The 22,881-nt window shown below is 35.8% G+C and overlaps 1 protein-coding gene across 1 annotated transcript; it reads right to left on the bottom strand.

The window, feature by feature from the left end:
- Positions 1–22,629, bottom strand: LOC137396196 (alanine--glyoxylate aminotransferase 2, mitochondrial-like). The gene is made up of 11 exons (XM_068082356.1): positions 22,574–22,629; positions 18,802–19,037; positions 17,350–17,453; positions 11,181–11,291; positions 9,722–9,910; positions 8,133–8,330; positions 5,684–5,864; positions 3,424–3,584; positions 2,546–2,668; positions 1,291–1,366; positions 1–379 (listed from the first exon to the last, which is right to left on the bottom strand). Exons 2-11 carry the CDS (start codon positions 19,013–19,015, stop codon positions 243–245), a joined length of 1,494 nt encoding a protein of 497 aa, XP_067938457.1. The 5' UTR covers positions 19,016–19,037; positions 22,574–22,629; the 3' UTR covers positions 1–242.
- Positions 22,630–22,881: the final 252 nt, after the last annotated feature.

Below are 22,881 nucleotides of genomic sequence, written 5' to 3'. Positions count from 1 at the left end.
TACTTTAAATAGTATAAAACCAAATGCAAAGTAAAGCAATACAGGGATTCACCTAACATTACAAAAATTAACATACAGATAGATTGTTTAATTAAGTAAATTATATAAGAATCTTAAAATTAATTTAATAGTAAATTTAGTCTTCAAAACAACAGTTATCATTTTTCAAAAATTAAAAGATTATTTGTGCAATCGAATTCATTTTATTTTTTATATTCGTACAATTGGGTCTTTTCTTCCTATTACACCCTTGAAGCTTTTCTGTCCAAGTGATTTTGAAAGGCTTTCTTGAAGCAAGCGACTGCATATTCACCATCTGCTTTAGTGATGCACATTGGTGGTTTCACTCGTATCACGTTGTTTCTATGGCCTCCAAGACCTAGAAAGATATGTTAAAAAAACTATGGCTACGTTGTCATTGAATCTCCACAAAATATATCAAATTACCTGCACGGTGTTTCACAGCGCACATAAAATATACTTGAACGGTTGTAAATTAACTCTTCTTAAGAATGTACTCTAAGGTTGATTTCTATAAATAATGTCTGTGCACGTAAAGGCAGGTACACATATGTATTAGCACACATGAGCTCTACCAACAAATATAGATTCTTATGACATTTGTGGTTGACCTTGCCAATTCTGACCTAAATCTACTCTCAACTACTATGTTTCCATTGTTGGACAGGTATACACATGTATGCTCATGGCATACACATAAGATCAACCAGAAAATATAAGATTTTTATGAGACCTCTGGTTGACCTTGCTAATTTCTATGCACCTCAAACAAATTTTAATCACTATGTTTTTAATGTACGGATGATAGGGATCTGGAGTTGTGCACACCTGAAGCTACTGCTAAATGTGTTTTAACAGACAATTGCACATTATGGATTAACATGAGGAATTCTACACCAGAGGATATAGTGACACACCTCTGTTTTGCTTAGCAGCTCTCGAAATAGGAATGATTAAAGTGTGGAAAGTGTTTAAAATGGAATAGCCTGCGCGGCATTTTCTCGCATTTTTTGTAATCGTGAAATATTCAATAAAAACCTGCGAGTAACTAAACTTGCTTGACTTGCGGGTTTTTGTCGCTTCGATTTTGCGATTAACGCAAATTTGTGAATTTGGTCTCAAGAAAACAGAGTAGGTTTAATTCAGTTGAATTAAAATATGTTATTTTCCTCAGTACCATCTGGTGCTTGTTATCTGCGAGTTGTATTTCTGCCAAGACTAAATAGGTTTGCCAAGATCATTGTTGCTGCAAGGAGAGAAATAACCTACCAGTGAGAATCCTCATGTCTTTGAGGTCCTCAACTATATTTAGAAAGTCTTCTGTAGGAAGTGCTTTCCTTGTCTTCTAAAGTCCAAAAGAACTTGGTAATAATAATAATAACAATATAGCTGTGGTCACATCTATGTGCATAAGGAGTGGCGTGGTTATGAAACATGAAGTGAAATCTATAAAGTAGGAAAAGATTATAAGGACAAAAGCATTGATAACTTTGTATAATATTACAAAAAATAAATTTTTACATAAATATGTAACAATTTATATTTATGTATTTAATTAAATAAGGAATTGGTGGCATAAGAACAATAGTCTCGATAGTCTTATATAATATTATATAAATATTAGACTCTTATAGGATTGTGAAATCATACAAAATTGAGTGAGAGAATAAACACTTTTTAAAGCTACCAGTGAGGAGTTTGAAGTGAGGAACTAAGGTGTTTGAGCTATGTCTGAACATGATGTCTCCAAAATACTGACTAAGCAATAGAAACAAGGCGTTACTTTGTTAACATTACATCTGTGGAAATTAGCAGTTGTACATGTAAGTTTACAATTTTCAAGAATGCTGCTCTAGAATTTTGGCTATTTGTTTTTTAATATGTGAATAATAGCATTGCGCAAAACTTAATTTGCAAATTCTATAGGATTATAGAAAAAGTGGAAACTATATATTAAGTAGAAATCGTATGACATATTCGACAATATGTATTCTTCCAACACTTTATCGAGCGTACCTCTATAGAATGATCATAACTGTAAAAAGTGAAGGTTCAGCTAGCAAACATCAGTTAGCTAAAATATCTCTTTTATATATTTATATACAGTCATTTAGAATAAGGGGTACAATGACTGAGACATGTGCACAGTCATTAGTGGTTTCCAAAATAACTATTATATTGGCAAATCTACGAAGAAAAGAGGAACCATGGCAGACTCGGCTGAAATACAAAAGTTTAGCAAAACTTACATAAAGATGAAGGAGCTAGACACAAATAGATGGCGAGAGATGGCAGAAAATAGAGCTGCGTGAAAGTCAGTTATGAAGCCTAACCCATAAGACAATCATTGTCCAAGTGACTGAATGCAAGAGAGATATAGTCATCTAATCCGTGCGAACAGAAAAGTACCGTCAACGTTTAAAGTAGATATCTTCTATGGAATTAGCAATTACCTATCTACATTTTTATTTATGTGGCGTGACCTCTCTTAAGCTTCCAGTCAGAATTTAAAGTGTAACCTCACCTTATCAGCGACCAGCTCTAGCCCCAACATAAGCCCTTTACCTCGTACATCACCGACAATCTCAAATTCATCTCTCAGTTTTGCTAACTCAAGCAAAATAAATGATCCTACTTCTTGGGCATTCTGAAAGTAACGACAACCACTGAGATATGTATGTGATGATTTTAAGAGTCAAACGCAAATTGCCAACTCACTAGACAACACAATCAGCTTCAAAGTCAAATGGCAGCCAATACTGAACAATAACAAACAGTTCTATGATTATACGGTTTTTTATATTGTTGGTCCAACTGCTGATTTGTATCAAGTCAATAATCTAGATTTTTGTTGTTGAATAAATTCTTTTTTATTAATAATAGACTAATATCTATCTAAAATATATATTTAAATGAAGTTATTTTTATTATTACGGTTTGCGATTATTGACATTGGAAGATTGCCAAAATCAGTCAATGATGCAGCAGCAACTTGTTGAAGATCATTGGCTACTTTTCGTATTGCTTATTGTATAATTTTTAGCTGTTATTAAGTTTTTCTCTTTGGTAAACTCAGACAAATTTGGTTTTTGGCTGTAGAGTTCTGTGGGCTATAGAAGCACTACATCACTGAAAGCTGTGTTATTTGAGCTGATCTTAAACTTGCTAATAGATATACATCAATAGTTCATGTTGATTAGATACAACCAGAGCTATGATTGCTATTATTCTACATGTATGTCTAATGATAATAAAACTTGCATTGACCTCTGTCAAACATCAATTGCCTTCATGGTTTTACAAAAATTAACATCAATATACTTATCATTCACTTTGGATGACCATAGAATGGGGTTGTTTGAAAAAAAGGTGAAAGCATTGATCTGATTTGAGCACACAAACCTCTTGTAATTTCTCTTCTTCAATGACGTCTAGAACGGCAGAACCAACCGTGCATGCCAGTGGGTTTCCTCCAAAAGTATTGAAATGCCTAGACCTACGCATAACAGAGGCAATTTCTTTGGTTGTTATTACAGCAGCCAGTGGAAACCCATTTCCTATTCCTGTTAAAAAAAGAACACAGTCTCACTACAACCAAATGAAAGCAGACACAACTTTGCTAAAACCAAATGAAAGAGAACACAACTTCAATACAAGTAAATGAGAGCCAACACAACTTCAGTGCAACTAAATGGGATAGATCATCTTTACAGCCAAAAATAAGAGACAACTAAATTTTAGAGATCACAACTTCATTGCTTCCACATAAAAGAAAACACAGCTGCACTGCAGTTAAATAAAAAGTGAACACGATATCTGTGGACAGCGTTGGTCTATTGAAATGAAATAACAGAGAACGTAACACAAAACAATAACATTCTATTCTGCTTACTGTTGCTAAATTTGCAGTTGAACCTTAAACTTTTCAACCACAAAAAACTGGAGCAAATAATTTTCAAGTTTTTTGCACATTGCAACTTTTATATAAAGAAAAAGAAGCTAGTAAAATTTAAAAACAAATTATGAAATATTATATATACATTATAACAGTTATATAAGCTACATTATTGTATTTTAAACTTCACTTAATCTAATTTAAAACAGAATACTTCAATCATCTTTGTCACTGCCCCTACCTCTGAAATTACGCCTCACTGAGGCTACACTTTGTGTTGTGTCTCCAAGATATTGTACTGGTAAGAGCATATTTTTTTTCATGATCGCTTTATTAATAAAGTTTAATTAATTATACATATATAATTTAATATATATATGTATATATATATATAAATTTGGTAAAAAATTTCTTACCAAATTTATAGTAAGCTCTACTTTAGTATCGAGCACTTTATGCTGACTTTTAACCTATACTTTATTGTATATATATATATATATATATATGTGGCTGAACAAAGGAAACCTAACGGCCAATACAGAGTCGCTAATCATGGCAGCCCAGGAGCAAGTGCTCCCAACAAGGCAACTCCAAACAAAAATCTATCACACTAGAGACGATCCTAGATGCAGACGGTGCAAAGATACATCTGAGACCATCCAACACATCATCAGTGGATGCAAGCAGCTAGCAGAAAACGCATACACTGAGTGGCATAATCATGTCGCAGGTGTTGTGTATAGAAGTCTATGTGATGAGTATGGCCTTAATAAACCACAACACTGGTGGGAAGCTCCTGGTAAGGTCAATGAAAATGACCGCGCTAAGATCCTCTGGGACTTTTACATCCAGGCTGACAAGCATGTCCTAGCAAACCAACCAGATATAGTGGTGGTAGACAAAAAGAACAAGAGGGCTACTATAATAGATATAGCAGTACCCAATGACTACAATATAGACAGCAAAAAAAAGAAAAGGTAGAGAAATATCTCCCTCTTGGAGAAGAAATTGAAAAATGCTGGAATGTAAGAACAACTGTAATCCCAGTAGTCATTGGGGCACTGGGCGCAATAACACCGGCGCATAAAATGTGGCTTGCCCAAATACCAACAACAATCAACTCAGGTGAGTTGCAGAAAAGTGCGCTGTTGGGAACAGCTAAGATCTTGAGGCGAGTGCTCAAACTCCCAGGTCTCTGGTAGGAGACCCGAGTTAGAGCAGAATTTGCCACCCATACGAGGTATCCGGGGTGAGGAAACAATTTTATATATATATATATATATATAATTTGGAGTTTTTGCATTTATATTTTATATTCAGATTAGATAATACATTATTTTAGTGGCTATGCACTATTACCTGTAGTATATATTAAGGGGTTGCTGCTAATTTAAGGCTGCAGCACAAATTAAACAAGTTAAAGTTATTTTTTATAAGAATACCTGTCCCAACATATGAAGGTTTCAACATACAAAGGATGTGCTGAAATAAACTATTTTGGAATGTCTAGGTTTGTTTGTAAACTCAGCTGGCTTGCATTGATTGGTCCAAGATTATATGGACACGCTGCTTATCACTATCTGTTGAAGTTATCCTACCTGACAAATTTACTTAATAGGGCTCAAAGCTAGTTTGCTTTTGTAATTAGGTTTAAAATTGTTTAGCAAACTATAACATCTTTCCAGAATCGGGCCACCATCAAGTGTTAACTGACGGAGCTTCTGTTATAAATCTTAAAGCTCAACTGCAATATTATTATCAGGTTACCTTTGGCCATGCTGACAATATCAGGAACAGCGTCATTTCCTTGAAATCCCCAGAAATGCTCTCCTGTTCTACCAAAGCCTGTCTGTACTTCATCAGCCAGACAAACACCGCCTTTTGCTCTCACTGCTGCATATGCCTCCTTTATATAACCCTTTGGAAACTGCATTACTCCTGCGTTTCCCTGCAAAAATGCTACTTTTTCAGAGCACTTATGATCTACTAATAGTAAGCCTGTTGCCTGAGATTTATTTTACTTTTAATCTGATAGCCTGCAGCACAAGCGTTGACTTTAAGGGCAAATTCTTATTCCGCTTTTGTGATAGTAATCCATGAACACCTTCATTAAGGGCGATTGTCCTTAAAGACAAACTTACAACACAATTTTTTGTAGATTTTATCACAAAGTATTAGTATTTTTATATCATTTGCAATTGTTTTTGATGTTTGAGGTGATTTGACTGCCAGGAAGTTTCGAGATTGAAATTGACAAAACTTGATTGCAGATAAACGCTAAGATCCAGCAAAAGTGCGATTATGACATCTATAGATGCAAAGAGATCAATGGAATAGAGATGTGTAACACTGTAACTTGAACACAAAAGCTGAAATCAACTATAGCAACTAGTGACATCATTTTGGCACGTATGTCTCTTGGCAGCATTTTAACCGCGATCAAGTTTTGTGGATTTTAATCTTGAGACATCTTGGCAGTCAGATCACTGCAAACCTGATAGAAAAACGATGACGATAAAAAATACTGATACTTTTTGATAAAATCTGCAAAAATGTTGTGTAAGCTCATCTCAAATCTGTTGCGCGGAACTTAAAGCATTTGGTGAGGCAGTTTCTTGTAGTTTGGCAGAAGTAGTATTACCGCGAATAAAGTCACAGCAGAATGCCCATTGGAACACTCATTGCAGTTCCTTGTTTATACCATGTTATACGCTAATTACAATGTACACCGATGATGGTCTAAACGGCCAGAAGAGAAATACGCATGAAATGACAGCACTAGTTGCTATTGTTGATATTCTATTTGGTCAGTTTCTTTGCTACTATAGTAGTCATAATGCCACTTTTGCTTCATCTGAGAAACTTTGATAGCTATGCATAGGCCACATTTGCAAAAAAACTTTTAAAAACTTCTTGTACAATTGAGACCATTTCATACATAAAAGAGGTTCAAAAAGTACGACCACAGCTTCAACATAATCTATTCCAGAAGTCTGTGTAAAAGGCAATTTGTTCTAATTCTAAAATGACTTCTTTCATTACAAATAATACAAATAATTTAAATTTGTTCCAAGGTTAGAAAAGTTACTGTTTTAAGCATATTCACGTTACTGGAAACCATAAAGTGAAGGTGAAAATTAGAGTGAGATGAATTTCTAATAAATGCCCCATTTAAATATAAAATTATAGAAATAGCTTGTGAGCTTTAATTTAATAAAATGATACACTGAACAAAACACAAATAAATCCATTATTTGTTAAACCTCAACAAGTGCTTCTGCATATAATAGATGAACACTACAGACAGCGAGTGAGGTCATCAATTGGCAGCCAAGCAGGGACGCTGACTTCTTTTGCTAATCTTTGAAGTGATTGAGTTCCAAATTTATGTTCGACATCAAAGGCACAAGAATTTTGATTTTTTTTTATTGAAACTAATTATTTTGAGGTATTTAGTAAAGCCTGGTTCTTAAAAACGTCACAAGCACCAGATACAAAATCACAGGGCTATCGGCGGTAAAATGACTGAATGTGTCCCGGCAGTTGCCATCATTCAATGCAAGAGTTCAGTGCTGTTCAACTTTTGCAAATAGTCGCAGGCAAAACCTTCTCGAAATGCACTGTTTAGATGACGACAAGCACTTTCGAAACAACATGGCAAACATTCATGTTTAAAACGATCATCAATGATGCAGTTTTATGTAAACGTAAGCTGCCAAGCCTAGCGCCACAAGTGTTTTGCTGCGCGAGATTATTGTCAGGGTCCCGCAGTCGATATTAGAACCAGGCCTAAGTCTCTATACAGTGGTAGCACAGTGACACACCATCATATGGTGCTGCACTGCCATCACGAAAACAGTCGTGTCACTCTTATTCTGTTATGATTCAGTGTCGCTCTTAGAAGCAAAATATTTGTATGATTGAAATGGCCGAAGGTGACCAAAGGTGTCGCGCTTATGCCGGCATGGGTCTTCCTTTTCTGTTGCTTCATATGCAGAAATAAAGTGTCACACGACCATCACTCTACTACATGTATTTTTTTGGGACCCTTTGGAACCACTAGGTTGGGTCATTAATCATTTGAAACCATCGGCCCTGCACAGATGCATCCAGTTGTTGCTACACCTGTTGACCAAGATCCACATTTGATTGTAATATATCTTTTCCTTTTAGTGAGATGGTTGAATGCATTATTGAGTAAGCTAGTAGCCTCTACCTGAATAGACTCATGTGCGAAGAGACCCATCTTGTTCTCTGGAGAGCAGAAGGTCAGTACATCATTGACTTCTTCTAAGTAACGCTCTGATGCCTCACACTTCCCTGGTTGGCAGCTGCAGTCTCTGTCTGGTTGTATGAGAGAGTCTCTACAAGCCTTTCCTCCCCAAATCCCTCCGTATGGGTCAGCGTTTCGTATCTATCAACATCACCGACAAGTGTTCTACTACATACTTGAGCACTTAGTTCATTTAACAAAATGTACAACATTGTTTCTCCAGTCCATGAGTAACTTGTACAATTGCACTCATATATCAGTTGATAAAAATTAAAAACCGGAAAGAATTAAATTTTTTGATAAACAAACTATGAACTAAATTAAGTACAACACTAACTATGAAAGCGCAGCATACCATTCCAAAATTATGTCACCAGTCATTATTGCACTACATGTTATGATCCAAAGGGAAACAATTCCTAAAGGTGAAAAACCATGTTCTGCATAGATGGTCGTTTATGTGTAACATTCCATAGAGTCAAGTGACATGTAGGAAGGAGCATTTATAGAAAAGTGCCTAATGAGAGAAGGTCAATTTTAAAAATTTGAAGTCATGAGAAACAAAAAAAAACAGAAACAATGCGAAGTGGAAATACATAACAGGTAAGTCAGAACAGACCCAGCAGAAGAGATCAAAAACCTAAAGGTTTTGCGCTTACCGTAATGTTATTTTGAGACTAAGAGCATAACTGGTAGACCACAAGCTAACAACTTTACAATTGATAAGCTTTTTGACTTCAATGCTATTCATAAAAACCCGTTGCACGGCACAACTAAATTTATGACAAATATGTTTATTACAACTGTTTGTAATTATTTCAATATTAAATTATCAACTCCTAATTATATTTTTATACAATACATATATGTTATAACTTTCTCTAATAACAATGTTGCTAGTAGAGTTTACTCAAAGACGAACTTAAACTAAACTTTAGTTGATTTCATCAGAAATTATCAGTATTTTTTATCATTTGTGATTGTTTTTGATGTTTGAGTTGATCTGACTGCCAGGATGTTTCAAGATAAAAATAGAAAAAAATGAAAAGTGAAAATTTGATTATGATGTCTATAATTGCAAAGAGTCTGACAGAATACTGACACGTAATGCTGCAACATGAATGCAATAGCCGATATCAACTATCAAAATTGTACCAATTAGTGATGGGATTTTACAAATATTTTTCTTCTGAGCATTTTAACCGTGATCAAGTTTTGTTGATTTTAATATTGAAACATCCTGGTAGTCAGATCACATCAACCATCAAAAACAACTGCAAATGATAAAAAGATGCCAATACTTTCTGACAAAATCTACTAAAATTTTTGTGTAAGTTAATTTTTAAAAATCAATGCTAAAATGCTCTCACTTTTACTTGCAAATGCGGTGAATTACCCTTATAACCAATGAGTTACTCTCAGTATGCCTACGTCATTACATGTAGATATATAATTACAGACACGATGAAGCAATCATCTTCAAAAACAATCCTTACTTCTTGGAAGACCTGTACTGCTTTTCAGTCACCAACCTTGTGAATAGAGGTCGCTGACGGGTAGTTGTAATACCAAGAGCTTAGAGCAGTCATTCCCATAGTTGTTGGGCTTGCTCCGTGGTAAGCTCCTCTAAGCACTATCGTATCCATACACCCAGTGTACAGACGAGCCATAAACAACCCCAGATCATTTGCTTCTGAGCCAGAGTTTGTGAAAAACACTACCTAAATTAGAACAGATCAAAAGTGACAAGTGACAACAGGCAAATGACACGTGATAAGTGAAAACTGACATATAATACACAACAAGCATAGCAACATAGGCTATGTCAAATACGGCAAGTAGCAGGTGATAACTGACAGCTGATAAGTGACACATGACAGGTGGCAAATGATCAAGCTATAGAGAATTATTTTTCAAAGGCTGAGGTGCTTTCAAGCAAAATCAGCCTAAACAAATGCACAATTTCGGCTAGCCTGTCTTGACAAACTGTTGTTTTTGCGGAGTTGTCCCCATCGAGCCGGCGAGCAACACAACAACTTGTCACAAGACGTTCTGCACCTGATGAATTAGCTGCACTTATAGGGAGTTGTTTTCTTCCGTCTATGCGGCTTGGTTGCGATGTTGTCGGTCGCTCCATTGGTATTCATAACAGATTTCGTGCAAAAATTTATGTAGAAGAAAATAATATTACAACGTTTAACCAGCGACCAGTCTCTGCAGTAAACTGGTTATCAATTCTTAGTAGAACTTGAGAACTTAGGCAACAACAGCGACTAAACATGTCGTTATTTGTGCGCTCAGTCAGTTTAATTTCTATTTTTGTATCAGTCAGTTTTATTTGTTTTTATGGATTTTATTTTCAATTTATTTTATTCTTAAGTTCTACTAAAGTTCACAACAGAGACTGGTCTTTGGTTAAACATTGTAATATTATTTTCTTCTACATAATTGTTTGCGCGAAGTCAGTTATGATTACCAATGGAGCGACCGACATAACATCGCAACCAAGTCGCATAGACGGAAGACAGCAACTCCCTATAAGTGCGGCTGATGAATCAGGTGCAGTACCTCTTGTGACAAGCTGATGTGTTGCTCGCCCACTCGACGGGGGACAACTCTGCAAAAACAACAGTTTGTCAAGACAGGCTAAATTTCGACGGATGGTGAGGGTTTCTTTTTAGAGAGATTCTCAATGCTGATAAAATCAAATTTTTATGCTTTTCGGGCCAACAACATTTTGTACATTTTTGCCTCTAGTGGCGCAGCAGTCAAATAAGATAATACATCATTTTTGACAAAAGTAGATATTTTGGAATGCTCGATAAAAATCCTTTAGGTCATATACATATAAGTGCTTCGATTAAATTTTTTTAAATAAACTGTGGTAGTTATCAATTTTGATTGAGTTGAGCTGAAGCGATTTGAAAATCAGATACTATAAATCATAACTACACCATTTTTCACAAAGCAGTTTTTCATAAGGTAAATTACCTTTAGTGGGTCTGGAAACTTTGCTACAAGTTTTTCTGCGTACTCGTGGATCGCAGGGTGGTAGTAGATGTTAGATGTGTGCCACAACCTGTCCATTTGTCTCTTCAGTACCTGAAATAAATTTGTTTATAGCTTCAAAACCTATAAATACCGTAATCACACATTAATCCTCCCTAGTACCATGGGCATAAGTAGTTCAGCAATGTTATGGACTGAACAAGGGTTGTGCTCTCTTTCTTAGAAAACCCTTGCATTATACAAGTTGTATAATGTTGTATAAGTTGTATTATTATCAAATTGTATTTATCTACTAGTCATTGGCTACTTATAATAATTCCTGTGAGGGTAAGAGCTGCGGTAAATTTAGCTAGCGATGGCTATCAAACATGATGGACAGAAAATAGCAGACAACAAGGTCAATGACATTCAATCATTTCATCTGTTAGTACTTGCTAGCACTTGTTAGTACATGTTAAGGTGCGCGCACACTAGAAGCGAATAAGGCGAAGCTGTAGCGGCCGAGGCGTCAAACGAATGTCCCTTCAGAGCACACTTATTGCGATATCGTCAGAGCGAATTTATGACCTATGACCTATCGCAGATGAATAACGAATCACAGATGAGACCATGTTTTGCTGCGTGCCAACTTTCTGGTAAATCCCGAAAACTGCAAATATGGACGAGTTAGCTGCTATTGCGTTTGGCTACGTTTATATGAAAAGGAAAACAAAAGCGAAAAGAAGACGATACTGGGTGCATCCAACGCTATTGAGAAGATCTACTGAGGGTGCTTGGACTTTATAAATGAAAGAATTTCGTGAAAAATACCCCAAAAAGCATAAAGAATGTATGAGAGTTTCTGTAAAGTCATTTGATCATATATTAGGAATAATAAGGCCACACATCGATAAACAAGACACTAAGCTTAAAAAAGCCATTTCATCAGATCAACGATTGTGTGTGACGCTGACTTTTTGGCAACTGGGGACTCGTTCAAAACTCTGGCAAATCTATTCAGAATGGGACGGTCGACAGTTCGCGGTATTATATACGAGACATTTCAAGTCATATGGGTTGCTATGAAAGATTTATACCTCAAAACGCCAAGTACTGAAGAAGAGTGGGTTCATATAGCTAAAGGGTGATTATAATTATTATATATTTAAATAAACTTGAGTTTATTTATTTGCTTAGTAAAAAACTATTTTATTTGTTATTGTATTTTTATTTTTAATAAATATTATTATTTGATATATTTTACCAAATAATAATAATTATAATAAATAATAATGTTGTAAATACTTAATATCATGCTCTTGTTCACGCAACATTGTTACATGAATACTACTCTCAGTCAACATCTATTATTATTCTCTGTAACTATTCATTTAGATTTGAGAAGAATTAGAATTTTCCAAATTGCATAGGTGCTGTGGACGGAAAACACTGTGCAATCCAGGCTTCGGCAAATTCCGATTCTGAATATTTCAACTAAAAGAAAAGTTTCAGGTATTTAATGATAAAACATATTACATGGACTAATCATTGTTGACAATCAATGTGAAATGTTACAAAATATGCACTAAATTGTCTAAATTTTTATAATTAATGTTATGGCTGGTTGTTTGCAGTATTGTCCTTATGGCCATGTGTGATGCGTCATACCGTTTCACATATGTGGATGTTGGTACCTCTGGTCGGTGGGACTTTCGATAATTGCTCATTAAAACATGCAATGGCTACTGGTAACCTGAATGTTCCAAATGATTGTCTACTAACAGGTTAATTAATCATCTATTTATTTATCTTAGAAAAAAGTATTAGTGTTCATCATTCCAGATGTATAACTAGTTACAGCGAAAGAGCTTAAAATCTATGAAATACATGAAATGTTATGCTGCTACTAACACCACCATTATCAATATTAATTTATGTGTCAGTTGAAACACGCAGTACGCAATGATGTACATGTACATCTTGCTGTTGTCACATCCACCATATTATATTCTATATTGCTAATGAAAGTCTTCAGTTCTTTGAATGATTGATTAAATTGTAGGTACAGAAAATCTCAACATGCCGTTTGTTCTTGTTGGTGACGAAGCGTTTCCATTGAATAACTGGCTGATGAGACCTTATCCTGGACGTTCATTAGACACATTTGGGAAGCGCATTTATAATTACAGACTCTCACGAACTCGGAGAACCGTTGAAAACACCTTTGGGATTATGGTGTCTAGGTGGCGTTGTCTCCGTCGTACTCTACCAATGACAGCAGAACATGCACAAATTGTAGTTTTGGCGTGCTGTGTCCTGCGCAATTATACGCGCACAGAATGCTGTTCGAGTTACACTCCCCCAGGTGCCTGTGATGTCATTGACAATGTTGCCGGAACAATCGTTGATGGAACCTGGAGAGCTGAAGGATATGACATTCTTGGTGATGTTGCACCTGCTACAACCAGAAACCCTACTTTATCTGCTACTACAACTAGAGAACATTTTACAAATTACTTTAGTACTGCAGGATCATTAGAATGGCAAGAACGCTATATTCGACGAACTAATAGAAATTTAATTTTGATTGGTATATTATTAAGTATTTACACCATGTGGTCATGGTGTATATTTTGCATACAAAAAAATATGTAACTAGCAATTTTAATTCGTTATGTGAAATTTAAAATTTATATTATATATGCATGTATACGCTTATTTAAAAATAGATTATGTACTTTTCTTTTATTGTTAAGTTGTATCTAAGTATACATGACAAGTGTGGGCATGTCCATTTATAATAATTTGCCATTTAGAGTTATTTGATGCCAACTAAACATGCACATTTGCTCCCATTATAAAATTCTTTGAATTGATTGATGCAGTACTTTCTTGGCTTCCAGATAATATAAAGTTTACTACTTGCGAAATAGTAGTTCCGGAGCTATGAAGTGCAACATGTGTAAATGATGGGACATCACAAAATGTCCCATCATTTTGCAAGCAGTAAATTTTATATTATCTGGAAGCCAAGAAAGTACTGCATCAATTAATTCAAAGAATTTTATAATGGGAGCAAATGTGCATGTTTAGTGGCATCAAATAACTCTAAACGTCAAATTATTATTAATGGGCACGCCCACACTTGTCATGTATACCTGGATACAACTTAACAATACAATTACATGAAATCTACATTATTGAATTATTTAAAAGATTTTGAGCACAGAGCATAAACTGGCTTATTCTGGCGTTGTTGTGTTATGTGGTGTCTTGTGTAAGCTTGTTATGCGTGAGCCAAATCGAGCTTTGAACATTATTTCTCTAAGTTCTCTCATCATAAGTTGCCTTTCAAAATCATCTTTGATGGCTCTACATTGCTCCGCTACCTCCTTTCCAAAACGACTGCAGTCATCGTCGACTTTTGTGACTCGTTGAGCTTGTAACTGGTCCCACCTGTAATTCCACAGAGCGACATGTAGACGCTGCACGGTGTAATTATACAGGGTAATATTTTATAAATATGCTGCAAGTACACATGTGTCCTACTGCATAATAGGCTTACTTACCTAGCAAAAATTTCAGTCTCAAACTTTTCTTCAACTTTCTCTTTCTTTGCTTTTTTTCGGTGGTAATGTGCTGAGACATGAATCAGCATCGCTAATGTGGCTCATTGATGTTGAAGGAGTAGATAGAGGCTCTACATACCCTATGCTTTCTGCATCAAAGACTTCCGGTGTTGCAGATGGGCCCGGATTAATAGTATCTATAGCTTCTAATGAGCTTTCTGATCTGAAATTATATAACATGATTCATTGCATATCTATATCTTGTCAATAAGTTAGGAAATTTTAATTGATATTAGGTAGACTAATACTTTGGTTTTTAGTAAATTAGTACCTTTGCCTCGCCAAGTATGCTCCAACCACGTCAAATAGTCCCACCACACCTGTCTTGCAGTGGTATTGTCAGCTCCAGCTCCCGATGGTTGCTTCCGCTTGCTGCGTTTTCTGACATAGCTATCCCTTAAAATTTTGAATTTTTTTTGCATCGTCTCCATCTAGGCAAAAAGATTAGTGTAAGACAATAGGCTCTAGATTGCACATTGGTATATGTCAAGACCAGTAATAGCAGTGGCAGTAGAGTATTCAATCAATGCAGGGAAAAAGAAGCAGTAGGCAAGTAGGATATCATAATGTAATATAGCAGTACTACAACTGTGTACTGAATTCGCAATGCAAATGTTATTGTACATACATGTATTTATATTATAATTATGAAAAAACAAAAATACAGTGCACAGTTTTTATTAATAAAGTTATATTATCAGTGATGTAGTGATAGTGATCAGACCTGCCAACTCTTACGCATTGGGCGTGAGACTCACGCCCAATGTGTGAGTCTCACGCATTGGGCGTGAGACTCACGTGATCATCCCAAAAAAAATGAAAATATGTGAGATTTTTGCACCAATTTCCACAATTTTATACATACTATCATTGACACATCAATTGCCCCAAAACCAAATCTCAAGCATTGCCCCACTCTTGGGTTGGCAGGCCTGATAGTGATGCTATTAATATTAATTCAACTTTGAATTAAAATATTCGAAGTATTATTAAGATTTATATACTTACCAGCTAGCTTCAACTCTTTTGCAAATTCTCGCCAGTTATTCCTCTTAATTTCTTCGTTTTTATAATTTTTTTGTTTTTTAAATTATAGAGGCGTGGCCTCTCTCTTACTAGAGCAATAAGTTGTTCTTCCATAACTTATTACGCTACTATTATTAATAATTCAGTTAATTATTAAGTATTATTTTTAATTAGTATAAGTAAGTATTATTATTAACAAGTATACACTAGTATTTGAAACGACCATGCTTGTAGTTTTTGCGGTGTATGACCTTGGAACAGCCAATAGCGTGCAAGAGGTCGCGCTCAAAATCAAACATGTTCGAACGCTCTGAAAACGCCACAATCTTGCCGCTGCGGCTGACGCTTTGTCGCATCGCTTCAATTTCAAGTGATAATCGCTCTAGTGTGCGCGCACCTTTAGAGCCTTGTTAGTATTTGATAGCATTTGTGCCTGCAAGTACTTGTAAGCAATTGTTAGAATTTGTTGCTACTCTTTAGCATTTACTTGTCATTGTCCATTAGTAGGCAGAGCATGTACTCAATTGAAAAACAAATTCTAACATCTTGTTCTGATTTTACTTTTAAAGTAAGTTTTCTAGTTGCACAAAAAAACTGGAAACAAATTACAGCATTCTATTAAAAAACTTGTGCTACACAAACCTTTAATATATAAAATACGTATCAATAGTAAGCAAGCATACAAAAAAATAAAAAACCTCAGAAACATAAAAGCAAACAAACAAGAATATACAATTTTAACAGGAAACAAAAATTTGAGCAAATATTGCAATATATAGCTATTAACTACTGCTGCACGATATCTTTGCATGTGCATTCGATTATTTGGTCTCAAAATACATGTATATCGAATATCGAAAAGTATCGAACATTGGAGTTGTCTTCCTTCAATATATAGTGTTAGGCGTGAACGATATTAGAGTACATGTACACGTATATTAATTAATATTGTTTGAAAAACCGGAGTTGTCACCTCGTTACAATAAAGAGAATAGACAACTCCATTTTTGCAAAATAAAATCAGCCGATATTTCGATAAAATATCGGCTTCGATATTCATATCGACTTGAAAACTGACCACAAATAAAATCATCCACTGAAATATATCGTCATATCGAATTATATCATATTATCGTGCAGCACTACTATTAACAGTTAATGACAGTTAATAACAACAGTTAGTAGCAATTAGTAACATTTAGTTAAAGTTAGCAACACTTAGTAAGGATTAGTGACGGTTAGTGACAGTTAGTGACAGTTAGTGGCAGTTAGTGACTGTTAGTGTCAGTTAGTAACAGTTAATGACAGTTAGTGACTGTTAGTGTCAGTTAGTTACAGTTAGGCACAGTTAGTTACAGTTAGTGACTGTTAGTGACTGTTAGTGTCAGCTAGTGACAGTTAGTAACAGTTATTGCATGTTAGTGACAGCTAGTCTCAGTTGGTGACAGTTACTGAGAAGTGTAAACATACGAATGTACAGCTAGACACCACAGTATGACTGAGGAACATATGCCTACCTCGTTCACTTTAGGATGACAGTGGCCAACACTTACAGTAGCAATGCCAGCTATCAAGTCAAGATACCTGTTACCATCTGTATCATACAGATACTGCATGTGCCCTGTCAACAAATATCCATTATGGCATGTTAGTGAGAGCAAAGGTCTTGCGTGCTGCCATAATGTAGAAGTGGTAATTTTTACTGATGTTGTGAAGTTTACATCACGTAGAGATTCATAGTGTTAACTGTTTGGTGATGTTGTTTAGACTAACTTTTGCAATAGTTAGTCGGTTGCCTGACAAGTGCTGAACACACAACTTCTACGGCTGCTGCCAAAGCTAAAATGGTACAAATATATCTGGATCATTACACAACTACTAAACAGTCTATGACCCGAGTTCTTACAGTGGTAGTGAGATGCCGTTATGACTACCCTTGTAAAAGAAAAAAAATTAGTTAAGTTAAATAAGACATCAATCGCATTTGGCAATGACATTGATAATTTAGGAAGTAACAATGTCATGTGTAGGTGTTCCGCTATCAGGTAACCGTTTTGGGAAATTCCGAAGATTGAGTTCTGCCATTAAAAAAATACAAACAGGCGGAGCTTAACTTATCGATTATAGTAGTAAAATCAAATCACATCTTTTTACTGCCTACTATCAGCAAATACATTTATGGCTGGTTGGATTTAATCACTATACATGTAGGTAAGTAATAGAGTGAGTTCTTATCGTACAATCATTTTAATCTACCAAAACAAGTTTGACTCAAGAGTTTCCACAAAAGAGCATCTTTATTTAACTATTTGGTTTTGGCAATAAATACAGCAGTTATAATAAATTGTGTACATGCTTTTACTTATTGCGTAGAGCTAACAACAGTGCAATAAACTGGGATCACATGACAATCGAAGCAGAGCTTTCGATATCGGAAGGTTCAGGTTTGGAAAAGGCAGCCAAACCAACTAAAACATAAAACTTGCAACTGAATGACTCTGAACATCAATTTGGTTATGCTAACCAAGCCTTGTGTTTAATAGGCTAAGGTCGAGTAAAGCTTGCGTTTGATTGGCTTGGTTCAATTGGAGCTAGCCTTTGATTGGCTAGGCCCAACTGAAACTTGCACATGATTGGACAAAGTATTTTTATATTTTATGACAATTCAGCTGTGATTAACAATGTTACAAAGGGAAGAGCAAATCTATAATACAGAAATTAGCTGAAGCAATGTTTTTTTTTCGGAGATTGTTTCTAACTTGTGTTCTTGACCTTAACAAACTCTGGTTGTATCAGTTGAGATATGCCTACTTTAACAGTTTGATATCAGTTACCAAGTCACCTTGACATTAGCAGTTGTAAATCTAAAAAACTTCTGATATATATTAATAAATATCAAAAACTTCATTAGACTTGAAAAAAATTTTCCATCAAGAGTTCTCAACAGACTGTAGCAATCAAAGCCTTACCTTGTTGAAAGTAAATTGGGTTCTTGTAGAGCAAAGCATAGGCGGGGTTGATGTTTTCAGCCCTGATTTTTGACATCTGCTCATTGGACATGCCTGTATACTTGGCTGGCACAAAGTCACATGGCGGCATATTAGCTACAATGGCTGGTGTTGACAGACATCTTGTTAGTTGGGCAGTTCGTGTAGTTAGGAGTTGTCTCATACACCTCTGCATGGTGAATGACCAGAAGAGAACTCTGAAAAGTAGTCGGCTATATTGAAGAAATACATGTAGATGTATGTCAAGAACTAAATGAGCAACACGGGGTGCTAAGTGGCTACACCTAGCAGTGTAACAAGAAAATTAAATATTGCTTTTAGATTAATAAACACGCTAGTTGGTGCCCAAAGGGTGTGAGAGTATTGTTCGGCCTACAAACTCCATCATAAAAAACTTAGTTTTAGAGAGTTGTGCTATCCTATTTTACATTGAAAATGGATAATGAAGGAGACGCGAATGTGAGTTCAAGCGTTAAAAGAACTGGATATAGGCATCTGTGGTGCATTCTGTATTATATCTGCTATGACACATGACAAAAAATGCAGAATAGATCTTGCAATTCTGTACTAACTAAAGTTTAAGAGAATAATAGAAAAAACATTCTTTAGATATAAAATTAAGTATGTTTGGAGATGTCGGTGAGTCAAAAGGCGAGGTCAAGGTGAGTCAACAGGCCGAGTCAAGGGGAGTCAAAAGGCCAGGTCAAGGTGAGTCAACAGGCCGAGTCAAGGTGAGTCAACAGGCTAGGTTAAGGTGATTCAACAGGCCGAGTCAAGGGGAGTCAAAAGGCCAGGTCAAGGTGAGTCAACAGGCCGAGTCAAGGTGAGTCAACAAGCTAGGTTAAGGTGATTCAACATGTCAGATCAAGGTGAGTCAATAATTTAAACTAGCTCACTTCAGAATATGAGGAACTGTCATGGCCTAGTAATAATAATAATAGTAATAGTACGATTATCAATGCAGTGTAGCTGTCGATGTATCAGACCAAATGAGCCTGTGTTCCCGAGAATAAACAGTCTCCAAAGTCTATCTCTGAAAATTAGTCTTAGAAAACTGCCTAATCATATTTCTTGTTCTAAGACGCGCAAGGACTTGTCTGTATGTCTGACAAGTTTTTAACCTGTCAGGTTTGTTTATGAATAGAGTAATTGTCTCTCTGAGAGACCTCCTCTAATTCTGGAGCTAGACTCTATGAAGCGAGATTACTATGCCAACTACTGTATTACAGTCAACTTGCTTTTTTGGTACTTCTATAGCTACTACAAGATACATGCAGCTGGTATTCAGTTCATCAGCTGTTTGCTTGCTTCTCAGTCACACCATTAGCTACAGAGCTAAAATATTCTTATTTGGTCTACTGTTTGTCACCGTATTACACGCTCCTCTCTTGTTAGTAGTACTAACATGCTGTCTGTCTCGTGCGCAGTGAGAGATCATTATGTGTACTAGTTATGTGCACAATTATTCTTAGTTGTGGATAGGGGTCTGGTGGTGCAGATGGTAGTGTGCTTGTCTAGGAACAATAATATCTAGGTATGAATCCTGGTTAGTGAAGTTGTTTTTTTTCTAGCCCTTTTTTTCCCGACTGTCTGCTTCAGGGCGACGATTGGACACAGCTTTTATTATAGCGAAAAATGTACTAATAGCTATTTTATGCAAATTTGTTAGCAAGTGGGAAAGATGCTGTTCAACTTATAAATTTGACTTTTGCTTAATTTGTAAAGAATATTTAAATAATAAATGGCAAGTCTGACCTTGTCACTAATCCTAGTCTTCAGAAGTGTGACATGAGTAACCCATTATGTTGTAATCATTTTGCAGTGTTATTACCATTTTACACCATACTTATTAGATAGAAGTCTATTATTATCACCGTTTTACACCATACTTATTAGATAGAAGTCTATTATTATCACCATTTTACATCATACTTATTAGATAGAAGTCTATTATTATCACCATTTTACACCATACTTATTAGATAGAAGTCTATTATTATCACCATTTTACACCATACTTATTAGATAGAAGTCTATTATTATCACCTTTTTACACCATACTTATTAGATAGAAGTCTATTATTATCACCATTTTACACCATACTTATTAGATAGAAATCTATTATTATCACCATTTTACACCATACTTATTAGATAGAAGTCTATTATTATCACCTTTTTACACCATACTTATTAGATAGAAGTCTATTATTATCACCATTTTACACCATACTTATTAGATAGAAGTTTTTTTTAGTCTGACGTTGGCTTGCGAGCGCAGTCATAGCACCAAAGCTGATTAAAACAACCAACTTCTTCAGACTAAATTTAAACCTTGGGTACTAAAATTAAACGGCTGCAACTCCATCAGTGAGTAGATCATGCTTTCAACTACAAACTCTTCATATAACTCTAAAGTATGCGACTGCTATTGTAGGGCAAGAATGCTGCCCATAGTTTCAATACATTAGTAAAAATGGTGAGAGACTGTTACCCGGCAATATTAAAGTAGCCATAGCTGCATCAATGAGTAGCCGGCGTTTGCTGTACAAATTGGCTGCGAGTCTGTTTCATATAATTAAATTTCTGGGGCCTGCTCTATGTCGCCAAATAAAACAGTGTCAACCCTGGGAACTGATCTAGTCGTGAGAAAGAGGGAGGAAGATTTGATGGTAATGAAGATCAGATAACACTGATAATTGACTTCTAATTCACATTATTTCTAGTTGCTGTTTTGCCTGCTCCATAAAGAAATACTGCTGGAATTTTTATTAGTATTATTCCTAAACCTATACCCTGCACATGAAAAATGGTTGTATGAACAATCTCTTGTAAATCAATTCCGATTTGCTAACTGCATGTAGAGACTGAGCGTGCGTTTAAGAGCATCGTTGCACCAATGTCGGCTCTGTGACCTTGGTCGGACATGTCTGAGACCAGTGAGGATAAAACCATAACGACAGGGTGGATGTCATTTTTGTCACCAACGGAAGCCTTTTCAGAAAATGAACCTCAACCTGTTGTTTGCAGGTAAGGCATTCCAGACTACCAAGTCAGAACTGCTTTCAACATGGTAAACGGGTGCACTTGATATGCAGCTATGAAGACTCTGTATTGGAGATAGTAGGCTTTGAAAGCTTTTAGAACTTTGACTATGATCGACCTGAGGTAGCCTGAGGCTTTAAACAAGGCTGGTGTCCTTACATTGACCTACCAATTCAAATGCTTTAGCTATTCACCACTAAGGGGATATTGCTGTAGTTGGTTTTTTTTGCAGCGTTACTCAAAAAATTAGCATTGCAAACCTCTAATTGAGCAATACCTGTACTGCTATAGAAAAAAGCTTGCAAAAACGTTACCATTGATCTGGTTCTAAGGCTAATGAACTTTTGATGGGCAGTCAGTGATGCCTATTGACAATAATGAATAGATTAGTGTGCAATACCCGAGCCTGCTCTTCACCATCCTCAACTTCATGAATTGTTGATGACAATATCGATGCCACGCTGCAGCTATGAATTCTGTCGATATGCGTGCCCAGGTCTTTAAGCAATCACCAATATAACTACTTTTCAGTAAGACAAGTAGTTAGAAAAAGAAAGAATATTAGTGTATGGCACTTTAGAGCAATTTCTCACACCTTTGCAATGCTTTCAAACTTTGGAAAACTAAACGCTGTCAGCAATAGGCAATAAGCACTAAACAATAAGCAATAAAAATAGGCAATACTTACTAGTATTATACTGGAGTAATGCTGTTGCAGACACTTTGAACTAGTTTTGTGCAATGACAGCCCTACGCATAATTCACTGTATAATTTACCAGAGACAGCAGCTGTTTACTACTTAGGCCAGCAAGGTCACCAGTGCATAGTATCATCACATTCATTGACAACTGCCAAAACTTGCTTCGCCATTGTAAAAACTGTACTGAAAAATGACCTAGCTGACATATTTTCCCTTGACGCTTTGTCCATTTTTGCTGAGCTGGCAACTGCATAACTCTTGCGTAGCTCTTTCATTCTAATGCCTTCTTATTATT

The sequence above is a fragment of the Watersipora subatra genome, chromosome 5, assembly GCF_963576615.1.
Source record: "Watersipora subatra chromosome 5, tzWatSuba1.1, whole genome shotgun sequence".
NCBI classification, from domain to species: domain Eukaryota; kingdom Metazoa; phylum Bryozoa; class Gymnolaemata; order Cheilostomatida; family Watersiporidae; genus Watersipora; species Watersipora subatra.
Note: the sequence above shows the minus strand (reverse complement) of the source record. Positions and strands in the feature narration are given on the sequence as shown.

Coding starts and splice junctions, on each gene's coding strand:
- LOC137396196 (XM_068082356.1), bottom strand. CDS start 19,015: ATGCAGAGGTGTATGAGACAACTCCTAACTACACGAACTGCCCAACTA. Junction 11,292..17,349: donor GTCATCCTAAAGTGAACGAG/GTAGGCATATGT, acceptor AATTTATTTCAG/GTACTGAAGAGACAAATGGA. Junction 9,911..11,180: donor AGTTTCCAGACCCACTAAAG/GTAATTTACCTT, acceptor GTTCTAATTTAG/GTAGTGTTTTTCACAAACTC.